Source organism: Ambystoma mexicanum, chromosome 2p, assembly GCF_040938575.1.
Source record: "Ambystoma mexicanum isolate Mex_15411 chromosome 2p, UKY_AmexF1_1, whole genome shotgun sequence".
Classification (NCBI taxonomy): domain Eukaryota; kingdom Metazoa; phylum Chordata; class Amphibia; order Caudata; family Ambystomatidae; genus Ambystoma; species Ambystoma mexicanum.
In genome coordinates, this window is record NC_090923.1 from 720,711,185 (window position 1) to 720,735,342 (window position 24,158).

At 47.4% G+C, this 24,158-nt stretch overlaps 1 protein-coding gene across 1 annotated transcript in view; it reads left to right on the forward strand.

Moving 5' to 3' along the window:
* Nucleotides 1-24,158, forward strand: part of MAP4K1 (mitogen-activated protein kinase kinase kinase kinase 1) — an 869,227-nt gene that overhangs the window by 586,330 nt on the left and 258,739 nt on the right. The window contains exon 19 of the mRNA XM_069644317.1: nucleotides 6,612-6,691. Coding sequence (XP_069500418.1) covers nucleotides 6,612-6,691 — 80 coding nt within the window. The remainder of the gene's footprint in view (nucleotides 1-6,611; nucleotides 6,692-24,158) is intronic.

Below are 24,158 nucleotides of genomic sequence, written 5' to 3' on the forward strand. Positions count from 1 at the left end.
ATAACCTGGAGATTTTACCTTTCATGGGTGAGGGGGAAGTGAGTTCCTCAATGGCCGGGTCGTCTGGTGGTAACGCAGGGAATGTTGGATAATTACGCTTAAGGGTCTTACGGAGAGACGCGTATTGAAGCCAGACATTCCGGTCACTCCTCAAGGGTAGGGGAAGATCAGTCCACTCGATGAATATGCCCTGGTCAAACACGTCCCGCAACAGCTCATAACCTGCCTCGGCCCAGCGACGAACAGTAAGTGGTGTGACCTGGGGGACCCCCGGGAGGAAGTTCAGAGGGCAAGGTTGCCGTGGAAGGCGCGGGCTATTCCAAGCAGCTTCCATGTTTTGGCTAATGCAAGGGATGTGCAGGCGACCGGACTCTGTGAATCCAGTACCTGAGGAGCGGGTTGTATAACCAAAGAGCGGATTTCGTGATCACTGACCGCAAGTTTCTCGAGCCGGACATGGGGGGGGTCAGTTGTATTAAACCAATGGGAGATATATTGAATCTGGGATACTAGCCAATATTTGAGAAAATCAGGGGCACCAAAGCCCCCCCTGGCCATGGGGGTGGACAAGGTCTCATACCTAAGCCGGACCGCTCCCGAGTGCCAAAGGAAGGAGTTAATTGTACGAGTCAAGTCGCGAAAAAAGTCCGCGCCTGGCCACAAGGGTACGTTGGCAAACTTGTAAAGCAGCTGAGGTAACACCACCATTTTCAATAGACCCATTCTGCCCGCGAGAGAAATCGGGAGCTTGTCCCAGGCTAAAACCTTAACGGACAGGAGTGTAAGGTATTTCCGGAAGTTCTCTTCGAAGGTTAGTGCATGTTGGCGCGTTACTGCTATCCCCAGGTAAGTGAATGTGGATTGAGCCCATGTGAATCCCAGAGTGTCAGGGGGGGGAAGAGTGCATTCCGTGAGTGGGAAAAGGGTGGATTTCGAGCAATTCACCCTAAGGCCCGAGACCCGGCCAAAATAAATGATATCCTCCAGCACTGGAGGCAAGTTGAGGGATGGAGAGCGAATGAACAACAACACGTCATCCGCATATAGGGACACTATGTCCGCCCTCCCGGCAGTTCGGAGGCCTCTGTGGGCATCGCGATGACGAAGCATGTCCGCAAAGGGCTCTATGGCAATTGCAAAAACCAAGGGAGAGAACGGGCACCCCTGCCTCGTCCCCCTGGCGATCCCAAAGGAAGGAGAGCAGTGGTCACCTGTACGGACCCTAGCCACGGGGGACGAATAAAGTAGCTTGACCCAAGAGAGAAAGGAGGGACCAAATTTACAGCTCTCGAGAACCCGCGAAAGGAATTGCCATGAAACCGAATCAAAGGCCTTTTGCATGTCCAGCGTAGCCGCTACAGCCTCAGTCTCTGGGCTAATCCTGTCAATTATATTAAATATACGCCTTAAGTTCAGGGAGGTGGACCGCCCCGGGACAAAGCCCGCTTGATCGGAATGAATGATGGACGGTAGGATGGGGGCCAACCTGAGAGCCAGGGCCTTTGCGTATATTTTGGCGTCGCAATTTATAAGGGAAAGCGGACGATACGATCCACAATGCGAGGGGGGTTTGCAAGCCTTTAGCAATACTGTAATCGTGGCCTCACGTAGTGAAGGGGGGAACACACCTGTCTCGACCGACTCCTCCCACACAGCCAACAGGTGGGGAAGGAGAAGTGGCTTATAGGACTTGTAAAATTCGACTGGGATGCCGTCGGAGCCGGGGGCTTTCCACGGGAATAGGGAATCGATAGCGTCGGAGAGCTCTTCCAGTGTAAGTGGGGAGTCAAGAGAGCCCGCGGCCTCAGGGGATAAAGTTGACAAGGGAAGGGATCTGAGAAAGGAGTCGATTTCTTCCACTGATACTTCGTCCGAATTGGAGTATAGGGACTCGTAAAAATTAAAGAATTCCGTGTTGACGTCCCGGGAGGAGACAGCCAAAGAACCGTCCAGTCTCTCAATCCCGAGAATGTGTGGGGAACCTGTCTCATGTCGGATCAACCTCGCGAGGAATCGACCAGGGCGCTCGCCCTCCCCGTATTTCCGCGCGATACCTGGGTTGTCCAGAAACCTCTGTTCATGATCAGCCAGGGAGCGAAATGTATCCAATTCCATCCCAATGGCCGCCAGGTTACCCGGAGAAGAGTGAAGTGAACATGCAGCCTCCAGGGTCGACAGCTTGGATTCACTCTCGGCTAGGCCTCTCCTAATTGATTTGAGGACTCCGTTTTCCTTGGAAATTGCAATCCCTCTAATATAGGCCTTGAAAGACTCCCATAGTGTGGCTATTGATGGTACCGAGCCTGCGTTTAACTCGAAGAACTCTTCAATAGAGTCCTCGAGCTCGGAATGAAACTCTGGATCAAGAAGGGCGAGGGGTTTCAGTTTCCAACAGCGGGACCGGCCAGGATCAGGGGCCCAACTCACGGTGATGGTCACTGGAGAGTGGTCGGACCAGGTTCTGGGTAAAATCATTAACTGTTTCACGTCTTTAACCAAGACATTGGAGATCCCCCAGCGGTCAATTCGGGAGTATGAGTCGTGGACTGAAGAGTAAAATGAATAAATGCGAGAATCGGGGTAAAAGAACCTCCATGCGTCCACCATGGCCAAGCGGGGCAGAGATGATAATGCAGCATAGGCTGCCCTGGAGAGATGATGGGGCTTGGTCCCAGATCTATCAAGGGCTACATCGAAGATAATATTAAAGCCCCCCCCCAGAGAATTGGAACAAGGGGGAAGCCATCTAGAAGGGACGTGACCTGTCTGTAGAACTCAGGGTCATCGAGGTTGGGGCCATAAATGTTCAGCAAAACCAATTCTTTCCCTTGAAGCGTGGCGTGTAACAGAACATACCTGCCCAGGGGGTCAATATGTGAAGAGATGAGGGTGAACCGGAGACTCTTGTGAATAAGGGTCATGACCCCGCGACTTTGAGTAGAGAAGTCGGTAAAGAACCTATGGGGGCCCCAGGTTTTGGCGAAGCGCACGCATTGTTCCATGCGAGCATGTGTCTCCTGCAAAAAGAGAATCTTGGACCCGTGGCGCTCAGCCTGCAGCTGGAGCTGCCTCATCTTTCTATAGTTCCCCAACCCCCGAACATTCCAACTCATAAAGGTTAAGTCCCCCTCAGCCATAGATGTGGTAGTGGTGGAGTCAAAAAAGGTGGCCTAGACCAATGGGTGAGTGCTGCACCCCAGTCCGCCTTCGCTGCCAGTGCCAATTTTCTGATAATAAAACCCCAAACATGTCCCACCCCCACCCACATCCCCCTCCCAAACAGAGGAATGACAATCCCAAACCCCCTCAACCAAAACCAAACTAGAGGCATCAGCGCCTGGGGGCCTGTAGGCCGGGCTGGCCGCAGCGCTCCGGGCCGCAGCAGGACCAGTAGAGCTCAAGGTGCAACTACAAACATTAAATGTAACTTAGACAGGGTGTCTTGCACTTAGCAGTATGGCACATCATTGAAATGAAAGGAGAAACTTGAACAAGCCGAATCCGGGAGAGAGGATCAATGCGGCACCGATGACGGGGAAGGGCCGGACCCGGCCGCCCCCCGCAGGGCCCAAGGGGGGAGCTGCAGAGCTGTGGACAAAAGAAGGAAGTCAACCTGGGAAGTGTTCGTCCATAAACTTGGAGGCCTCCTCCGGGATCGTGAAGAAGAACACCTGATTAGCATGTTCTATGCGCAGTTTGGCGGGGTAGAGCATGGCATATTTAATGGAGTGGTCTCGCAGTCTCCGCTTCACAGCCTGGAAAGTCTTGCGTTCTCGTTGGACGGCAGTCGAGAAGTCGGGGTAAAGATGAATCCTCGCACCCCCCAATAAGAGCTCGCCCTTGACCCTTGCGGCTCTGAGTAGAGTATCACGATCCCGGTAGTTCAGGACACGGGCGATGATGGGACGAGGCGGAGCCCCGGGTCTGGGTTTAGCGGTAAGGGCACGGTGCGCCCGCTCAATAGCGAAGTGGGGGGAGAGCTTGGGCGAATCCAGGAGTGACATTAATGTGTGCTCAATGAAGTCCTCCATTGGCTCGTGTACTTCGTTCTCAGGGACCCCGATGATGCGAAGGTTATTGCGCCTCGAGCGGGATTCCAAGTCCTCGTTCTTCTTCTCCACCTCGAGGACTCGGCTCGAGAGAGCGACAACCTAGGAGCGCAGTGCACCCAGTGCATCCTCGGCGGAGCCGACCCGTGTCTCGACCTCAGACACGCGGCTATCGGTCCTCTCGATGTGGGCTTTGATTGAGGATATTGTGCCGTTCATATCATCCAGTTTTGAGTGTAGGGCAGTGAAACCCTCCCTGATAAAGTCCATCATGCCCTGGGACTCAGGTGCCACTGCGGACGATGACGCCACAGGGGCCTGTTCAATGGAGTCCTCCGGGGATCTCACAGCTGCCTTCGCAAACATGTTGATGGAGCTCTGTTTCCTCGCGCCCCCCTTGGTCATTTTGACAATGGTGATGGTTGAGTGGGGTAAAGGGGAGCCACCAGCCGCCCCGAGAGGGAGACGGGGGGATCCCAGGCCGTGCAAGTCAATAATCCAGGTAGAGTGCGTAACAAGAAAGGGAAGCAGGGAATATCGTGGCCACGAGCCTATGCCGGAGAAGTGGCGGCTGCAGGGCTCCAGCCCAATCAGGAAGGTGTGGAAGACAGCCAGAGATGGAAGAGTGGGGACCAGCGGTATTGACGGAACCCTTCTGCAGAGTATCACTCCGGGTGGAGCGGCAGTAGCCCCCAAAGCAATGAGGCGGGGAGAGGCCAGCCCCCAGTGAACGATAGGGCCACACAGAACGAGGGATTCCAGCCAAGGTAGAAGCAATGTGGAGTTGGTGAAGGCCGAGTAGCCCCCCAAGGAGGGGGAGAGCAAGAGCTGGGCTTCAAAGCAGGAGAGCCAGGAAGGTCAGGGCTCACCAAGCGGAGCCGGTGGTCGTTGCTTGTGGGCCTCAGACACCCCTCACCGCAGAGAGGAGGACCCGCCAAAGAGGGGTGACCCCAGAGTCCCGAGGCAGGGTGGCGGCAGTTCAGGCATAAAAAGTCAGTGGAGCCTCCCCAGCACGCACCTGGAGGCCGCGCCGCCCCACCAGCACAGCGCGTGCAAGCAGGGGGGTTAAGGTCCCCACGACCCCCCTGCTGGGTCCCAAGGAAGAAGGAAAGGAGACCCCACGGCGACTCCAAGCTGGGAAGAGGGATCAGTCCAGGCGATTCGCCAGGAATGGCGGGGGCAGCGCGCCCCAGGCCACCCGGCACCAGGGGGAACGAAAGCCCGGCCCCCCCCAGCAGATTGCAGATGCTGGGAGGAATTCAGCAAGGCCCCCAGGCGGACTCGTCCACCCCCCGCCGGGGCCGGCCGCGACCCACAAGATCACCCCAGGAGGGGGGGACGGCCAAGCGGAGCCCGAGGGGCCGCAGGAGGACCGAGGCAGCGGCTGCAAGGTCGCCCCCGGAGGCAGCGAGACCCCCCGCAGCACGTATCTGGAAGCCGCGCCGCTCCAGCAGCGCAGCGCGTGCTGTCGGGGGGAGAGGCTCCGGCGTCCTCCCCACAGGCCGCGGAGATCCTCCGGAGAGGGCGAGGAGGGCCCAAGATGAAGTATGCAGCAGGGGGGGGGAGCGGGCCGGCCGCGTCACAGGCCCGACGTCCCTCCAGGGACACGGGGGCAGCGCGCCCCAGGCCGCACCGTCCCAGCAGAAGCAGCAGCCCGGCCGGCGGGTCACGATCCCAGGTCCCCGTCGACCCCGCCGCCGGAAGGGATGAGGCACGCCGGCCCCCACCGATGCCCGGCAGATGTGGGAAGCAGCGCAGCAGGGCCCCAGGCGGGTACGACCACCCTCCGCCGGGGCTGAGTTTTAGGCGCGCAGGAGCGCCGCAGGCGGGGGGATGGGTGCTGCGGAGTCGGGGAAAGCCCTTCCCGGCTCCGATTCGCTGCAGGATCGGGTCCGCAGGAGCCCCGAAGCCGTGGCAGTAGAATCGTGTGCCCCGTACACGGCAGCAGATAGGAAAAGCGCCAAAAAACAGGGTTATGAAGTCCGCTCGCCACGGAGCTCACGCATCAGGCGGCCATCTTGCTCGGCGCACAACAGCGCCCCCCTTCCTGCTGTTTCTTTAATATTAGTTGTGGGTGCAATTTACTCAAAGAACAAGTTTGTGGGAGGGATCATGGGATCTCTAGCTCTGCAGCGGTCCACGTGTCAAAGCCATTGATGCAATTGTTTAAAGCAAAACAGGAAATAACAGTCTAGGTATCTGACTATAAGGTGGAAAGGTGAACTCTTCTGTTCTGTAGAGGATTTGGACATTTTATAAGTGTGCCTGTTTCGAAGCACCGCTTCAGAAACAAAAATAAAACATATAAATAAAAGCTGAAAAGCTGTCCCAAACCCGATAATATTGATGTAGTTGGTTGTGCTCAACACATTGGTAGCGCACATTTTAAATTGAGAGATTCTGGAAATATGTACAGCGTGGTACCTTTTCTTTTTAAATATCTGTAAATGTCAGTTCTGCTACAGTAAGACCGATACATAGTATAACTTTCAATCCCTTTCTCTAAATGTTTTGCTTGCAGGATTATCTTTAAAGCTGTGTTTTCTGTGCATTGTGTCTTAGATCCTAACTTGTGGGCGAGTCACCTCAGTGAAGAACAGCCACCTCTGCTTCCCCCCAAAATGGAGAAGAAAGGAAGACCGGTAAGGTTGCCAGCCTTTTTTTTCCATCATCTTTCTAGCAAACAAACAAATCGCTTCTATGTTGTCTCCCCAGGGATGTCCTCTGGTCAGGCAGTTCCCTGGCACCTCTTAGATCAGCGCCATTGCCCTTTCTCAGATGGGTGCTAGAATCAGAGTGAAATGCTCTGGGTAGAGAACATTGGGCAATTTTGCAAATACGCTTTGGGAAATGGGGGCTTAGGGCTTTGCAGGACATGCACCCAGTTCTTCACAGGTATTACAGAAGGTACATGTTATTGTCCGTTCTGGGTAGCACAACAATGTACCTTGCTAAACAGGACAATTAGCTGCAATGAAATTACAGTATTTAATTTTACCTGCCATCAATGTTGAGAGCAGGATCCCGTTTTGACAAGCAATCTGGCTTCCTTTTTCTGCTACCCTTAAATCTAAAACAGCATTTGCTGCAAAACCCCAATTGGTTGATTGAGAGAAGCCCTCGAAAATATTCATACTGCTTGTTTTTATAAAACAGTGAATGACGCTGACTTCTCAAAAATGATGGAACTTGTGGTGGGGCAGACTTTCTTCATCCTGCAAGCTCCCCTGCAGATGACCTACCACGGGTGTGGGCGAGGCCACAGAAAGATTGCGAGGGACTCCGTCACAGTGGGGGTAGCACGTGAGGGGATGCTCAGGTTTCCTCTCTGTGGGCAGGAAAATAGCCCACGAGAGAGATTCCAAACACAAATATGCCGGTACCGGCGGGATAACGGCCAAAGGAATTAGCATTCCAGCTGCCTGATATCCCGGTATTTCCAGGATATTACAGGTGGTGGGAATGCCAGTAATTCCTCATTCCATGATTCTAATAGGACTCCATGGGAGGGATTACCTCAGTTACTGGGAACCAGTATTACCAATGTCAGTAGATCCGGCTGTTTTTTTGCCGGTGGTGGCCCGATTTACCTCCAGGTAAAATCAGGTAACCCTTACCGGCAAACCTGTAGTTTGGCAAGGCAGTAATAGTGCCGGTAACGTATTTACCAGCATTTCTACCGACTCTTTCACCGCACTGCTAAACTTGTAATGACCCCCAAGGACTTATGTGGGAGTTCACAGCTCAATGCTGCTCGGTGAAATTAATATCTGCGTACTCTCCATCAGGAACCTAGCCCTCTTTCACTTGTCTGTAATGAACCTCTGATTAAAGCTATCACAGAACTCTTCCAGAAATGTCTCCGGTCAGGTGTCTTGCAAAGGTTCAGACAGATTTTGTATATTCACCACAGACAGTGAGAGGCACTCAAATTCACATGTCCACATAATGCCCAGTCAACCATACCATCCTGCTCAACTGTCTCCATGATAACCTGGGTATCACCGTTCAGGCCAAGGCTTGGCTGACCCCTTTCCTCTCTGATCGACCCTCCCAGGTCCAACTTGGGTCCTTCCTTTCCTCTATCTCACTCTCTACCTGTGGTGTTCCCCAGGGGTCTAACCTCTCTCCCTGGCTGTTCAACCAATACTTGTCACTTCTTGCCCACCGCATTGCCGCTCTCCGCCCCAACTTTCAGTGCTATGTGGATGACACGCAATTCATTTTCAGACTCCCCTCTGACACTTCTTCTCCATTTCTCATCTCTGACTGTTTGTCTGCTATCCAGGAGTGGTTGTTCCACCAATGATCTCTGCCTTAATGCCAGTAAGACTGAGATTCCCCTCATCAGCATACCTGTGCCCTCCTTTCCTGTCGCTCTCTGGCTGGTCTCTCTTGGTCCTCTTCCTGCTCCCACCTGTGAGTCTAAAAACCTCCGGATCATCTTAGACTCCACACTCTCCTCACATCTCTGACGTCTCTTAGAAATCACGCTACCAGCTGCACCTCCTCAGAGGTATTCTTCCTTTACTCTCCTTCCCCCAGAAGCTCACTGTCTCCAGAGCTCTGGTTCTCTCTAGGCTCGACTACTGTAACAGCCTCTTTTTAAATCTGCCTGCTTCTACTCCCCGCCCTCGGCAACTCATCCAGAACAGGACTGCAAGATTTGTCCATGGCCTCAAGCCCAGGGATCGTATCTCTCCAGAAATGAAATTGCTGCATTGGTTCCCAGTGGCTGAGAGGATTAAGTTCAAGACCCTCTGCATTATCCACAAGGTCTACTGGGGCATGGGGTCTCAATACCTTCAACTCTCTCTTCCTAAATATCTTCCCTCTCAAGCTCTTCGCTCATTCGTCTCCAACTCAATCAGGGTCAGTCGCTTCGCCAAGCAACGAGTTGGTGGTAGAGCTCTGTCTTCAGCCAGGGCCTCCCTCTGGAACAGCCTCCCTGCCCCCCTGAAATTGGAGGAGAACCATCTCCGGTTCCGGAAGCACCTCAAAACCTTCCTCTTTGCTTCTGCTTTGTCTCCTCCTCTCCGCTGCTGAACACCTGGCTGAAACTGAAATTGCACTGGTCGCCTGGCCACCCTCTGATCTCGAGCCCAGGTCCCTTCCCCACCAGAGGAAAACCTGCACTGCCTCCCTGATAACCCCCACACTTGTGGACTGTTTCTGTATCCCTACAGTCCGCTACCTGCACTTGACACCTGATGTCTGCACTCACCCTTGCACTTGCCACCAGCTGGCTGCACCTTTTACTTATGGCTTCTATTTATTCAGTATGTTGTACTGTTGATCTCATGTACTGCACTGACCCCTCCTTTCCCCCGCACTTTCCCCTTTCCATTTCCCCTGCACTTGCGCGATCTCAATGTCACCTGGCCTAGTAAGATTGTTGTCTCTGTCTTCCCTCTGTTCCCCCTCCCTTGCCTCGTCGTGCCTTGAAACACTTGTGTATAGGCGCGTTATAAATGCCATATCATATCATATTATATCCACCGAGGAGTGAGGACTGAAAAGGGGGTAGACAGTGCCGGCCCTAAGCATGGGCAGTCTGTGTTGTCCCTCAGGGCCACACTCTCATGGGGACACTGCAGTCACCAGCTACCATGAGTGTACCAAGTAGTACAGGCAGTTTTCAAGAGTGTCTGCTTCGCTTTCAGGCAGGCAGCTTTTTTTTATGTCTGTCTTCTGTCTGTTTCTGTCAGAATTTTCACTTTAATAGAAAAGTGGATGTTGGACAATTACCTTGCCCTCAACCGAAGCAAGACGGAACTTAGGATTGTAGGCAGCCCCCTTGCCCTTAGTAAACTCAACCAAGCCTACAGTTCCTTTAAATTGGGCGATGACATTATACCGCCCCTATCTAAAACTAAGATTCTTGGAGTAACGTTAGATAAGTCACTAAACATGAAAGCTCATGTTATAATGGTGGTTCCAGGATTAGTTTACTATGTTAAATTGCTCTCGCACTTGAGACCTATGATCTCCCAGAAAAGCGCAGAAACTATCGATCGAGCAATTATAGGAGCAAAAATTGACTATTGCTGTAGCCTATTATTAGGCATTAGTCAGCATGAACTGCACAGGCTACAAGTGGCACAGAACTGGGCTGTCAGAGTCGTTCTTGGACTAGCTAGGCACGACCATGTATCAGAGGCCAGGCGATCGATTCACTGGCTACCCATTGAATCGAGAATTAAATTCAGAGTTCTGGTCATAACATTTAAATGCAAACTACAAGGTATGCCTTTATACCTGCAGTGCTACATCAAGGACAAAATCAATACTAGAGCTCTGAGGTCCAGAACGCAGAATCTCATAGTGCAACCCAGATGCAAAACCACAAAAGCCGAGAACAGAGCTTTCTTGCTGAAGGCTCCAATTCTCTGTAACCAACTGCCAGATCACATGCAGAGGCATAATTCTCTTCAAGCCTTCAAGAAAGACTTGAAAATGCTGCTCTTTTCTTAACGATTCTCACAAATCGGTCTTTCTCTACACAACTAGAACAGCCATCGGAGCCAGCCCTTTTCTTTCATGTCTGATGCAGATATCCTATTATCTGGACATCCTTTTTATGTTTTCTCTGTAATAATTGTCCGCGCCTTCATGCCTGCGGGTCTATAGTGCACATTATAAATGCAATGTAATGTAATGTAATGTTGCTATCACCTAAGAACCCCCTGTGACGCCGAGAGACAAGCACCCAACCTCCTCAACAGGCCAGCAGACGCAGTGGGGCTTCGCAAGTCCTATGTATCCCCTTCTTTTCTTTATGAGAGCCTTTCCAGTGGAATCTTTTAATAGGTTATGGTTCATTTAAGTAACCAGTGTTTTGCAAAAGCTGTTCTTAACCTTTCGGTGAGAAGAAATGTTACTCTAAAAGAACACACCAAACGACTACGCCTTCTTTCAAGACAATTAGAAAAGTCACACACTGAAACGTTTTCAACTATCTCCCTTATGGTCGTATTTCACACACCAAAAAGTATGTCTTTTTTTGTAGAATGTCACATTTTCCTCACATCATATATGAAGCATTCCCCTATCAAACAATGTAATACTCCAAAGTTTCACACGATATTTTGTTATGAGACTTTAACCCTTGAAAGACTTTTTACGGAACCGCAAAGCGTTTTTTTATCCTTCTGCTAAATTGCAATCAGATATTTGTAGTTTTCCATTCAAAATGGGGGGAGAAAGGCCACAAGCGTACTCTTATTGCTTAACATTTTTCTACAAGGAGTTCCACATTTGTGCAAGCACTTTTTGATGATGCTTATACTTTTCTAGTAATGTTGAAAGCCAAAGTTGGGTTTGGAGAGGGGAAAGTGGGAGAGGACAAGTTGGTTTGCAGGGCCAGGGAAGTGGGAAGTGACGTTGCTCTCCTCGAGGCACGACAGGTTGTTCTTCCTGGTCCTCGCCCTGTGCAGACGTTCAGCGCAAAGGTTGAGAGTACACGTGAGTGGATGCTGTCCGCCCACTTTTTTCAGAGTACATTCCCATTGGGTGTTTTTGATGCCGGTAGTAAAAAATAAAGTCTGTTTTCTTATTTTTTCGACCCCCAGGATTTGAACCTAGATCATCACGTCCCCAGCTTAGGCACTTACACACTTCAAAGCACATGTCTCGTATTGGTATATTGCATTGCAGAAAATATCTCAATATAGATGCTTGGGTTTAAAGGGTATACACATTGTATACTTTGCCAGTGACGTTATAGCAGCATCTCCACTCTCTGTTAATTTTTCGGGTCTTTGTGATACATTTTTTGAAAAGCTGATGCTCATTTGTCTGATCCACTTTCTTCTATTAGGAAAGGCCGATTGAATTACATTTGCCTATTTCACTTTAAGGTATGTTCACATTCTGTATGTTAATGAGCCCCCAACTTTTATTTAGGATTTCAGCCATGTGGATTTTGTTAACATTCAAAGACCTGCGAAATTGCTTCCTCTCAGTGCATGAAGGTCTTCTAGGTAAACAGGCTCTGCTTTGATGCAAAATAAGGCAACCCTGCAGTGGAGGCTCTTTGCCCCATCTGCCCCGGGCACACACCATGCCCTGGCCTCCTTGGAAACTGCAGCCACAGTGGGAGACTTTCTTTGGATATGTAGCTCCCTGTGAGTTTTAGAAATATTAAAAGAATTGCTTGGAGATTGATTTCTATTCACAGGCAAAATATTCCCCATATGTAGCATCTCAGCTAAGGGTTGGTTGCTATTTTGGACAATATGACGAAATATATAAACCATATGAAATAAATGCCATTGGGCCTCATTACGAGGAAGGCGGTAGAGTGATAACGGTGCCGGTAGAGCTGCCGGTGCTGTTATCACTCTACCGCCTCATAACGAGGTCTCCTTGCGTGTGCTGGTAAAGACGTCTGGTCAGACCACACGTCCTTAGCGGCACCCGTGAGCAAACCAGGAAGCTAACAACGGGCCCGTCAGTAACAGGCCTGTTATTAGCATCCTCCACATTCCCATTGAGCCCTAGAGGGGCTCAATGGGAATGGGGATCTACCGGGTCCCAGTCCCGAGAATGGGAATTACCGGGCCCGCCAAAGTTGGCATGGCCCGGTAATTCCCTATTTTTGGGACCCGGTACCAAACTCGTAATGAGGCCCATTGTGACACTTCTGCAGAAACCACAGTTTAATTGAGTTAGCAAAACAAAATCACCATTTTTCTGCATTCCACAGTCAGATGGTGTTTTTAAACTTTTAAACCAAAGTTGCAAAATGGCATGTCATCGCCAACAACATTCCTACCAACTACAGGTAGGAAGATGTGTTAAGTGTCAGAGTTGCTGACTGGTCTCAAATCTCGGCTTCACCATTTAATTCAAAGTGCTCTCGGGCAAATCATTTTATCTCACTATGCCTTATGTTCCAAAATGAGAATACCTTACAAATGATTCAGCTCACACTGTCTCCTACTCCAAAAAAGCCCCCTTCCGACATTGCCACATATGTAATATTAACAGTGACAATTTATAAACTGGACATCACAGTTTATTTGTCACTCGGCTTACTCCTAGAAAAATGGGTAGTGGAGCCACTATGTACGGCAGTTTTGCAGTAAATTCAACAGTTAATCGAATGTATATTCTTCAATGGAATTGAGATATTCACAATTAAATGGGAATAAGCACACGCTCAAGTCAACAGAAAATATATATTCTGTATGTAGTGTGACATCCACACTTGAAATCAATTTTGCATTACATAGAAATCGTGAATCACATCGTATGTGCCATCTGTACTTTTTTGTTACAATATATACTTTTCTGTTGCAATTTCATAAGGTATTTTGAAAACATAACATGATTATTCTCATGTATTTGTGAAATTATACTAACACGCAACAGTTTGGCCGTAAACATCCACACAAAATAGTTTTATCGTAAACACCGACCAGTGTTTCAACGTTCAGAGGTGCCGCCTAAGGCCATAAACAGAATCTATGCTGTTTACAGGTGTAAGCTGTGTTATGTTATGTTATGTTAAAAGTACTTAAATAGCGCACCGTCCCCAACGGAATTGGTCCCCAGGCGCTCTGGCGGCTCTGTAAACAGGAAGAAGGGGTAGGGTTAGTCGGGAGGAGGGGAGAAGGAGAGTGGGAGAAGTGGGGTGCTGTTGGCAGCTTCAGCTCGGTATACACTGAGTGCTGGGCTTTGGTGCAAGTATCGGGCGAGACCTTGTGTGCTGTAGGTGATGCTTATGTGTTGTTGATGCGGTGTGGTAAAGTGTGTGCGGATTGCTGGGAGAGAGATGGTTGTGTGGCTTTGTGTGGGTTAACTATGCAGAAGATTGAGGGTTGGGTTAGTGGGGTCTGTATCCTGATTCAGGTACTTCTGGTTCCGTTAGAGTTGTATACCTGGTTTGGGTTGTTGCTGGTTCCTCGTGGGCTGACTCGCTTTGGTGGAGCTGCGCTGGTCTTGCTGTATCATAGTGAGTATTGTTTGGATTGATAGGTGCGTCTGAACCTTTTCTTCGGGTGTGGGACTGGGTATTTAATATCTATTCTCTGGTTATCTAGTGTGACACTGGTCAGTTGAGGCTTTGAATGGTTCAGGGTCGGAGTGCTGTTGAAGTGGCATCCTAGTGCATCCATCTTGGTGAGCATGTGTATTCAGTCATTCGTTTCCTTCTGTCATGACTTTCTTTCCGTTGGTTCTTTGGTTTCCGTGCGGTGAACATACTTGAGGCTATTGTTTATTTGTAGTTTTTGTGTAATGGGGCATTGTGCTTCCCGCTCTGTATTGGTGGACAGTGTGTAATGATGAAACATTCTGTTTCTCACCCATTGTATTGGGGCTCGTGGTGCAGTGCTTCCTTTCCCTCTCTATCTGCTGTCCTTAGGTCGTTTGGGGATGGTTATAGTTTAAGGTCATGGTCCTCTTGATGATTCGTCCTAGTGTTTCTGTCTTTGTCTTGCTATGTTTATGGACTTTGGTCGTATTGCAGCTGTCTCCCGGTTAGTCGTTTAGTATGTCGTGCGATATTTTCCTTAGGGTTTTTCCCATTGATTGCTTGGTGTGGATCAGGGTCTCTCTACGTTCATTGATGTTTCAGTTGTGTGTTTTCCCCTGTGGCCGGTCTTTCTAGTTATGAAGTGAAGAGCCAGGTTTTGAGTAGTTTCCTGAATAGTAGGTGGCTTCTTGTGTTACGTATGTACTTTGGAAGGTCGTTCCAGGTTTTTGGGGCTTGGTGAGAGAAGGAGGATCCTACAAGTTTTCTTTTGTTGTAGGGTTTCGGTTCCAGGCGGATGTCAATGCTTGATCTCAGCGTTCTTGTTGGTTGATGTAGACTCAGTTTGTCTCTCAGGAACTCAGTGCATTCATTGTGTACTGCTCTGTAAGGAATGCACATGGTTTTGAATTTTATTTGTTGTTTTATTGGTAGCCAATGTAGTGTTTTCAGCACTGGTGTGGTGTGTTCTCTTCAGGGTCGTTTCAGAAGTAGTCTGGCTGCCACGTTTTGAATGCATTGTAGTTTTTTTAAAAGTCATTCATGCAAGCCTCGGTATAGGCTATTGGTGTAGTCTACTCGGGACATGACTAGGGCGATGATGGTGGTTGTTTTGATGGCGAACGATAGGAACGGTAAGATCCTCTTTGCCGCTCGCAGGAGGAAGAAGCATTTCTTGAGGAGAGCGTTTACTTGTGGCTCTAGCGTGAGATTATTGTCCATCAGAACACCCAGGTTTTTTACAATCGGTAAGGATGCTGGGGTTGTCCCGAGTTCCCTTGGCCAAGGGATGAAATGGTTTTCGTCTCCATTTTTTGTGATGATCATTATTTCTGTTTTGCCAGGTTTGATTTTGAGGCAGTTGGAGTTCATCCAGAAGAATACATCGCAGAGGCAGTTTTCTAGTGTTGAGTTTATTTCCGGGTTGTCTTGTATTTTGAAGATTATTTGTGTATCATCAGCGTAGTTGTAGCAGGTGAGGCTGTGGCTTTTGATGATTCTGATAAGTAGATACAGGTAGATGTTGAATAGTAGCGGGGAGAAGGATGATCCTTGTGGTACTCCACAGGTGGAATCTCTCGGGCTGGATTCGAAGGGTTTCATCCATACACTTTCCGTTCTGTTTGTTAGGAAAGATTTGATCCATAGTAGGGTGGTGTCTGTTATTCCAACTCCTTCTAATCTTGTTATGAGGGTGTCGTGGTTAACTGTGTCGAATGCTGCCAATAGGTCTAGGAGTATCAAGGCAGTGCTGTTGTCCGAGTCTGCGTTCATTTTTAGATCGTCCCATATTGAGAGTAGAGCTGAATCCGTTCCTCTCAGTGGTCTGAAGCCAACTTGTGCCTGGTCTAGTAGGCCGTGCTCTTCTATGAAGTCTTGGGTTGTTTTTTATATGTACGTTTCAAGCAGTTTGGCCTTATACGGGATGTTGGAGATGGGTCTGTAGTTGGAGAGGTCCTCTACGTTTCCCACTGTATCTTTGAGTATCGGCCTGATGTATGCAATTTCGAAGGCTGGTGGCACTTTCCCCGTTTCGATAGAAAGGTTGAGGACGTTCCTGTGATATTCCATGGGCGTTCCTTGTTTAAGAATCGATTTGTATATGTCTGGAGGGCAGGGGTCTTCGGGAGACCCTGAGTTATTGTTTTCATTCACCAGTTGGACGAATGTCTCCACTGATATTTCTGGAAAGCTTCGTAGTTTGTTTGGGTGCCCCTCCTGGGTGTAGGTGGGGATCGTGGTCAGATCAGATAGTCTGCTTTGTATGGTTTGTTGGATGTTGGTGATTTTGTTTTTGAAGTGGTCTGCAAGGTCATTGCAAAGTTTCGTGGACAGAGTTGGTGTGTTGTTACATCCCGGAGGGTTTTTGATTTCGTTTATGATTTTGAAGAGTTCTTTTTGGGTGTTTGGTGCTTCGAAGATTCGGTTGTCATAGTGTTTCCTCTTTGCTTTTTTTATTTCCTTTTTGTATGCCCAGTTGTGTTGTAGAATTTTCAGTTTGTTCGCAGTGTCGTTTTGTTTTCTCCAATCAAGTTCTAGTCTTCAGTTTTTCCTTTTCATGGTGCTAAGTAGTGGAGTGAACCATTTTGCCATTGCCCGTTTATGAGAAAAAGTGAAGGGTTTTTCATTGGCGATGTTGTCTATAGTAGTTATAATCCAGGATAGCAGCAGGGTTACTTTTTTGTCCAGGTCATCTTCTTCCATGAATGTTGGGTGTGGTTTGCTTAGCTCCAGGAGTTCAATCAGGTTGGAGTTTTTGATGGTTCTCCAATTTCTTTTCATGGTGTTCATTGTTTTGTCCGGTTGACTGTTTGTTGGGGTGGTCATTTTGATTACGAAGGGGATGATGAGATGGTTGCTCCAGGGTATTTGAATTGGGGGTGCCGTGGTAATGAGTAGTTTGTTCGTGAAGATTGCGTCAAGTGTATGCCCTGCTGAGTGTGTTGCTCCTTTGACTAGTTGTTGTAGATTAATTGCTGCTAGTTGGCTGGTTAGTGATTTTTGTTTGGTTGTGGTTTCTTCTTCGAACCAGATGTTGAAATCCCCGAGGACTAACAGGTGATTGTGTTTGATGGCTAGGACGGTGATTGCTTCTGTGAAGGAGTCTACAAAGGTTGCATCGTAGGTTGGTGGTCTATATATTAGTATGAATTTCAGGTTTGTTTTGGGGCTTACTGCTAGACGTATGATTAGGGATTCCCATTTATCGATGTTTAGTGGGTCTTCCAATTTGATATCCAGGTGTTCCTTGTGAATGATTGCCAGTCCTTCACCTTGTTTGGTTTTTCTGTTTGCTTGGATTCATTTGAAGTATTCAGGCAAGCAGTTGTTGAGGGTGATCTTGTAGTTGTCGTCCAGCCATGTTTCTGCTACAAACAGGATGTCGATCCCTCCGTCGCAGAGCAGATCGTATATCTCGGTGGCATGTTTGGACATTGACCTTGCATTGATGAGATTGCAGTGGATCTTTTTGGTGTGGTTTTGCTTGTTAGTTGTTCCTTGTTTTGGTTTGTAATTGTTCGGTTGCGGTGCATCATTATTGGCGGTGATTGGGGGTGGATGAGGATCAGCGAAGGCTGCATCTTCAGTGTAGGGGGGTGGATGAGGATCAGCGAAGGCTGCATCTTCATTGAAGCGGTCTGCTAGATTGAAAGCTTGGCTGTTGAATAGCGGTGCTTCTCTGTTTATGCCAGTTAGGTGAAGGTCCATCAGTTAGGTTGATGTTTGGGTTGTTGGTTGTTAGATCTTCATCGTCATTATGTCCGGTGTGGCGTGGGTGTTGAGGGTGTCCTTCTGTTCTTGTGATGTATGGAGTGATGGGTCGGACTCTATCCATACTCTTCTTGGGTGCTCCCATCTTTTTCCTGGTTGTCTCGGGCTGTTCTTTGTGTGTCTTGATGTCTCTGTGTCGTTGGGGTATCCTGGTTCAGGGGTTGTTGCGAGGTATGGTATGAGATGTAAGGATTTTTCCCTTTGGATGTTTGTTCTGGTCGTTTTGGTTTTTGGCGTTGTGCTTCCTCTATTTGCGGTTGTTGCTTCAGTGGTAGGTTGGATTTGTGCCTCTATGTCCAGTGCGGCCTTCTCTTGTGCCCTTTCTCTGCGTCCCTTCCCAGTCCGGGGCATTTTGGTGCTCAGTGCAGAGGTACCGGTTGAGTGGTTGGCTATTGTGTCTTGTGATGGGAGTGCCAGCAATGTTTTTTATGCAAGGGCAAAAGGGGCACATGCCCAGGGCCCCCACCTTGGAGGGGAGCCCAACAAGGCTAGCTTATCTGAAGAAGTAAGATTCCATTGTTTACCAGTCTTAAATTGTACACGTCAGGATATTTTATAGGGTGCTGCTGAGGCTCTAAACTCATTGCCTTTCTGATTTGACAAGTACATTCTGCCTTGATCAATTCATCATGTATTGCTTTCTGTGTTCACTGTGGTATACATAGCTTATGTGTTCCTTGTGGCACAACTCTGTAGCATTCTTTCCTTCCTGTGGGAATTATGTTGCTCATGTGCAATAGGCAATGGTCAAATGCATATTGATACATTAAGTGCCACAATGGTTCAGAAGTTAGCTCAGTGTGTGAAGCACCCATTGCAGAGATATGAGTTCATATGCAAAATTAGAATATCACATTCCAGAAAGGCTGGCTGAGCCTTTCCTATGTCTGAAGTTTATAAACCTGCCTGCATATGTACTTGGTTTTGCAGAACAACATCTGCTATTATCAGCAATGTGCCTGTACCAGATAGGGGCTGCTATAGAAATGAGGTCTAGAAATTGGTTTGTTCAGATGGAGTCTTGTAAAACATAGGCAGTCGCCCCCAACAATGGCATAAACTGTTAGTCCAAGAGGTGAATAAGTATCCAAATTCAAGACTATGGAACAAAAGCGTTCGTGCTTGTATCCTGGATTTGTCAGCAGACGATACAGTGATCCTGGTCAAATCATCTAATATAGCTTACATTACTGTGCTGTCTTCTGTGAGGTTTGCCTTCTTGCATGCTGCTGGTATTGTTTAGCCCATTACTTGATCTTTCTTGTTATGCAGGCCATTTGGGTGGAATGGATGGTAGACAGAAGAAAGCGGACAATATGTTGCAGGCCTCAGGCAAGCATATTTTAAGGTCTGCTTGTTTGACACAAAAAACGGTTTGCTTTTTGGTAAAAGTCAAAGGTTTTTATGCACGTTTATAAATGAAAATGTCAGAAGCCATTATTTTGGAAGTATTCAAAGCTTTAAAATATAAAAGACAAACTCAAATTAAATTTGTTAAATCACATCGATTGGTATGATGGTTCTTATATACTTCCCTTGATGATGGAGAGAATGAAGCTAGAATCATTCCCATTTTGCATAACACCCTTCTATAATATTTTGTTTAAAAATGGTGGTAATGTGTTTTGTGTACTTTCCAAGTCTGTTTTTTTTTGTTAATTAAATGAGATTGTTTTACTTCATGGTAAGAACTAGAAAATAAAGTGTTCAAATGCAGAAATTGCAGAGTTGGAACAAATCCCAGCTTCAGCCCTTCACCCCTTAACCAATGTGTGATCCTGGGCATCTCATTTAACCTCTCAATATTGCCAGTCCCTAAATCTTTCAAGATTGTCAGCCCTTCTGAGTGATTTCCTTCTCATGGTATGATCTTCATAAAAGCCTTATTCATGGTTTCACTGTGTTAATAGTGAGCATATTTATATCGCACACCACAGGCATTTGTTCCTTTGATAACTAATGGCAACACTATTTGAAAACCATATCCCACTTCTAATCTTAGTCTGTCTGGATAAATACACCTTCCTGGTAGCTTTTTAATCTACCTCCACTACCCATGCTACGGCATGTGTACCGTTCTCCTTCCTTCCAATTGGTGGTCTCTATCCATGAATGAGCACTTTTGCATTCTGTGAGACAACCAATGTGAGTTCTCTATTCTGGGTTACATGTACCGTTTACATATGCTCCTGCATTAATACTACAGGCTGCATACCTTCCTGGATGTTATTGATAAAAAGTATCCTGTAAGTACTAGAACACTAACCTCTTCGTAGACTTCTAATGTTGGTCTTCAAATGCTACTTGTTTATCATTCTGAATGAAGAGGGTAAGAGGACTTAAAGGGAGTAAACATGCTTATTATGCTGCGAGACAGCATATCAACCTATTGGATGTGAGTGTGATGGGTGGGGGTGGGGAGCGCGACCAGTATTCTTGAACCCTTAATTCCTTTGGTTTGGTGAAGGGGTGCCCCAAAGATGTCCATGCCCAGGGTCCCAAAAGTGCTTAAGATGGCTCTGGGGAGTGCTGGTGTTTGTTCTTGTGTTGGTAGGCTTGGGTGCGTTTTTGTGCTGTCTGTTCTTCAGGTGGGTTGGTTTGTGTATCCTTGGAGCGCTATCCGGTGGGGTTGTGGTGCTTGGCGTACAGTTGTCGAGGGTGTAGTTCAAAGTTCAGTGCTGTCTATGTAGGTCTCTCGGAAAAGGTGAGGGTGGTTGAAACTATACTATCACGGTCTGGTCCTCACTAGGAGTATGTTAAGGTGGTTAAGGCTAAGTTTGTGCTTGAGACTAAGTCTAACTATGTTCTAGAGTCCTGTATGGTAGGAGGGACTCTAAGGAGTATTGTAATACTTACAATGCAAATTTTGGGAGCAGAACCCCCGCTCAATTTGAGAGACCTGTATAGTGGAAGAGAGGCCTATCAATGTGGTCTGAATATCGTACAATGCAATTTTGGGAGCAGAACCCCTGCTCAATTTGAGAGACCTGTATGGGAGAGAGGCCTATCAATGCAATACGAATGTCATACTATGCAATTTGGGAACAGACCCCCTGCTAACTTTGAGAGGCCTGTATAGTGGGAGAGAGGCCTATCAATGAAATCTGAATATCATATAATGCAATTTGGGAACAGACCCCCTGCTAACTTTGAGAGGCCTGTATAGTGGGAGAGAGGCCTATCAATGAAATCTGAATATCATATAATGCAATTTGGGAACAGAACCCCTGCATAAATGTGAGAGACCTGTATAGTGGGAGAGATGCCTATCAATGCAATCTGAATATCATACAATGTGATTTGGGAACAGACCCCCTGCTAAATTTGAGAGACCTGTATAGTGGGAGAGAGGACCACGGCCAGCAGGTCAGACTTTACTAATTAGTGCGGAAAAGAAATTCAATTGATAAAGAATATTTTATATCTCACATTGTAGAAGGTAAGTAACAAATATTACAAGTCAAAAAAGCTTGTGATTTTCTTGGCAAACAATAGATAAAATAATGAACTTCACATAAGGTAAGTAAAATTAACAAATAGTTTCAATATTTTCCAGTGTAAAAAAGAATTAGATTCATGGATAATTGAAAACATAAGATATCACAATAGTGACAAGTATTTTGCAGTTCTGGGAGAGAGAGAATCTCTCTAATGATCGTCTCCTATTAATTTACTACGCGTTTCGGGCTACTGTGCCCTTCTTCAGGTAAGGATATCTGGGACAGTAGTTTGGTTCTGGAAGTAAGGATAATAATGTGTCAGTGTCCTGTAGAATACTCCATTTTCAAAAATGCACAATTCTTATATTAAACAGATCAGTCAACACTAGCCACTAACCTTGGGGTGTGTGTTATCAAAACTAATGGTGTGCTTCATACATGTTCAATAGTTCAGTCGCCGTTTCTGTCAGTAAAATTAAAAAAAGCCATGAGTGTTGAAATAGGGCATCTAATTTGTTCTCCTGTGGGAATCAGTCACTATAGTCAACGCTGGGTCCCACATGGAGAGCGGGAAGATATCAGCTTCACAGTTCATGTTATTGATATCCTGGTCGGTGACAAGAACTCACCTATTTTCCATTTTTATGACTGCAATAGTTGGGTTTTAAAAGATGTCATCATCCTGTTAGTAATACTCCTGTTCGAATGTTTAGAATTCAGGTAATACAGCAAAATGTCTCTTTGGACAAGGATGATGGTTTCATTAGTGGATTGTGTTAATTGAAGGAAATGCATTCGCCGTGAGGCGGTCATTTCATATTACAGATCCTTGCGTTGCATCCTCTACATGTAATACGGGGGTATAGATGAATCTTGGAGATGCTGTACTCACCAACTGCTGGTGATTGTTAGGGACGCCACAGCGTTCAGGCTAGGATGGGTATGAGGCTTTAGTGAGCAGGAAATGTTCCGATGGGGCTATGAAGGAGTGGTATCCCTGTATTAGCATTTCTTTAATATCGTGACACATTTTATAGGTAGCATAGATTTCAATGTTCATGGTTCGGATTATATTTGGTTTATCTCGATTCATGGCTTTCCTCGCATTTAGACTGGATCCGGCATGCCAGGGCTCTCTCCCTTTGTGTTCGATCGCAGTTCCCTGTTGCTAAGCTCCTGTGTTTTACCAATGCTTTTTAACTAAGGAAAATCAGAGACATTATACAAACTCATGATTTAACGCAGCAGTGTTGCATTAGTTTTTGTTGAAGACCGACTTTCGATATTGCCAGTCAGTAAACATTTTCGGGACCACTGAAATGAGATGTTGTAGATTAAACTGCCCTGGAGGGGAGTCAGTGCCCGTCACTTGGGTTTGGCTTGAGCCCGGCCATACCTGAACCGCTCACAGCCGAAGCTGCAGCGTCAAAACTCCTCACTGGCTAGGACTGCCCGACATGCCGCCTGAGACAGAAAATGATCATTAGAAACATAACCCTAACAACACAATTCACAATACATATGGACAAATTATGAAACATTATGAACACCTGAATACCTGCACTGTCCTTGGTCGTGTGAACGCCTCACCAAGCACTGAACTACCTCCTAATAAGGATCGCATCACTTTATACTGCAAACCATCCTCATCTTCTCCCTCATTTAAACCATGTTACCCAACATAGGGTGGGTGGGGATCAAAAGGCTGGGGGGCTGCTGAAAAAGAGATTGACCCTCAGAAGCCCCGGTCTTATAAGCATACCCCAAGTGCCTGCCACCGGAAGTCAAGCCCTGGGGGACGCCTCGTCTGCCTCAGAGGGGAGGAAGAGTAGAGTGTGACCACCCTCAGAAGGGGGGGCAAGAGGGGACAGCCCACTATGTAGGCTGTCCCTCTAACTCCCCCTGAGGGGGCCGGGCAGCCTCTCACTTTGCACCCAAAATGTTTTGCCTGAGATGCTTTTTTAAGCGTAAAAGAACATCTGAACTACACTCTGCAGTTCAGTTACTAATTGTGCCACTCACAGAGGCAGGTTGTGCTGATAGAGAAGTTCCTTTGCGTCTTTCATACAAGGGAGCAGAGGATTGTTATTCATTGTGGCTCTCACACGGCGGTAAATTGACTGCGTTCGCGGAAAGTTGATCGGAGAGAGGCGTCTGACTGAACCCGAGCAGATCCCCGGACAGCTAGCTATTAGCACGGGCAAAGAGAGCCGAGATGGAATTTGACACAGTCCAAAGAGGATCACCCAGTTCATTTCGAGACAGTGATGACCCCGGTTCCAAAGTATCAGATGAGGACGAAGCGCCATAGTCCAATACGTCGCAGAGCGAATTAACTGAATAAAGCAGTGGCAATGAAAATGGCTGCAAGCAGATCTGCACAGCCAAAAGCAACAGACAAGGAGATTGCAGGTACATCATCAGAGGAATTTAAAAACAACTTTGAGAAGTTCCTGCGCTCCTCTTACACGGGGTGGGGAAAGAATGAATTTCAAAAGGAAAAGCATAATAAGGCAATCACGAATAAAAGGAAAGCTACCATGGATGACCAGGTTACCTATAATGCTGAAAAGGAAAGTGACGATCAAGAATTAACGAGTAGCAGCGAAGAAAAGGAACAGAGACATTTAGACACCCCATATTGGCAACAAGAAGGGAATTCCACTCATTGTTACCTCTGTTACAATTATTTGGATTACTTTTTCCATCGTTCAATACTCTATGAATAACAAAAGGTAATAGATAATGCCACGACATATATGACAACCTTAACGCTGACGTCTAGCATTAACAACCGCTACATCTAGAATATAGTTCTCACATTCATTGCCAGTGATATTAAAGGATTGTGTGTGCAATGGCATCCAAACGTTCCATTTTGGAATGCCCTCGCACGCAGGGCCGGTGACAGTTGGGCAT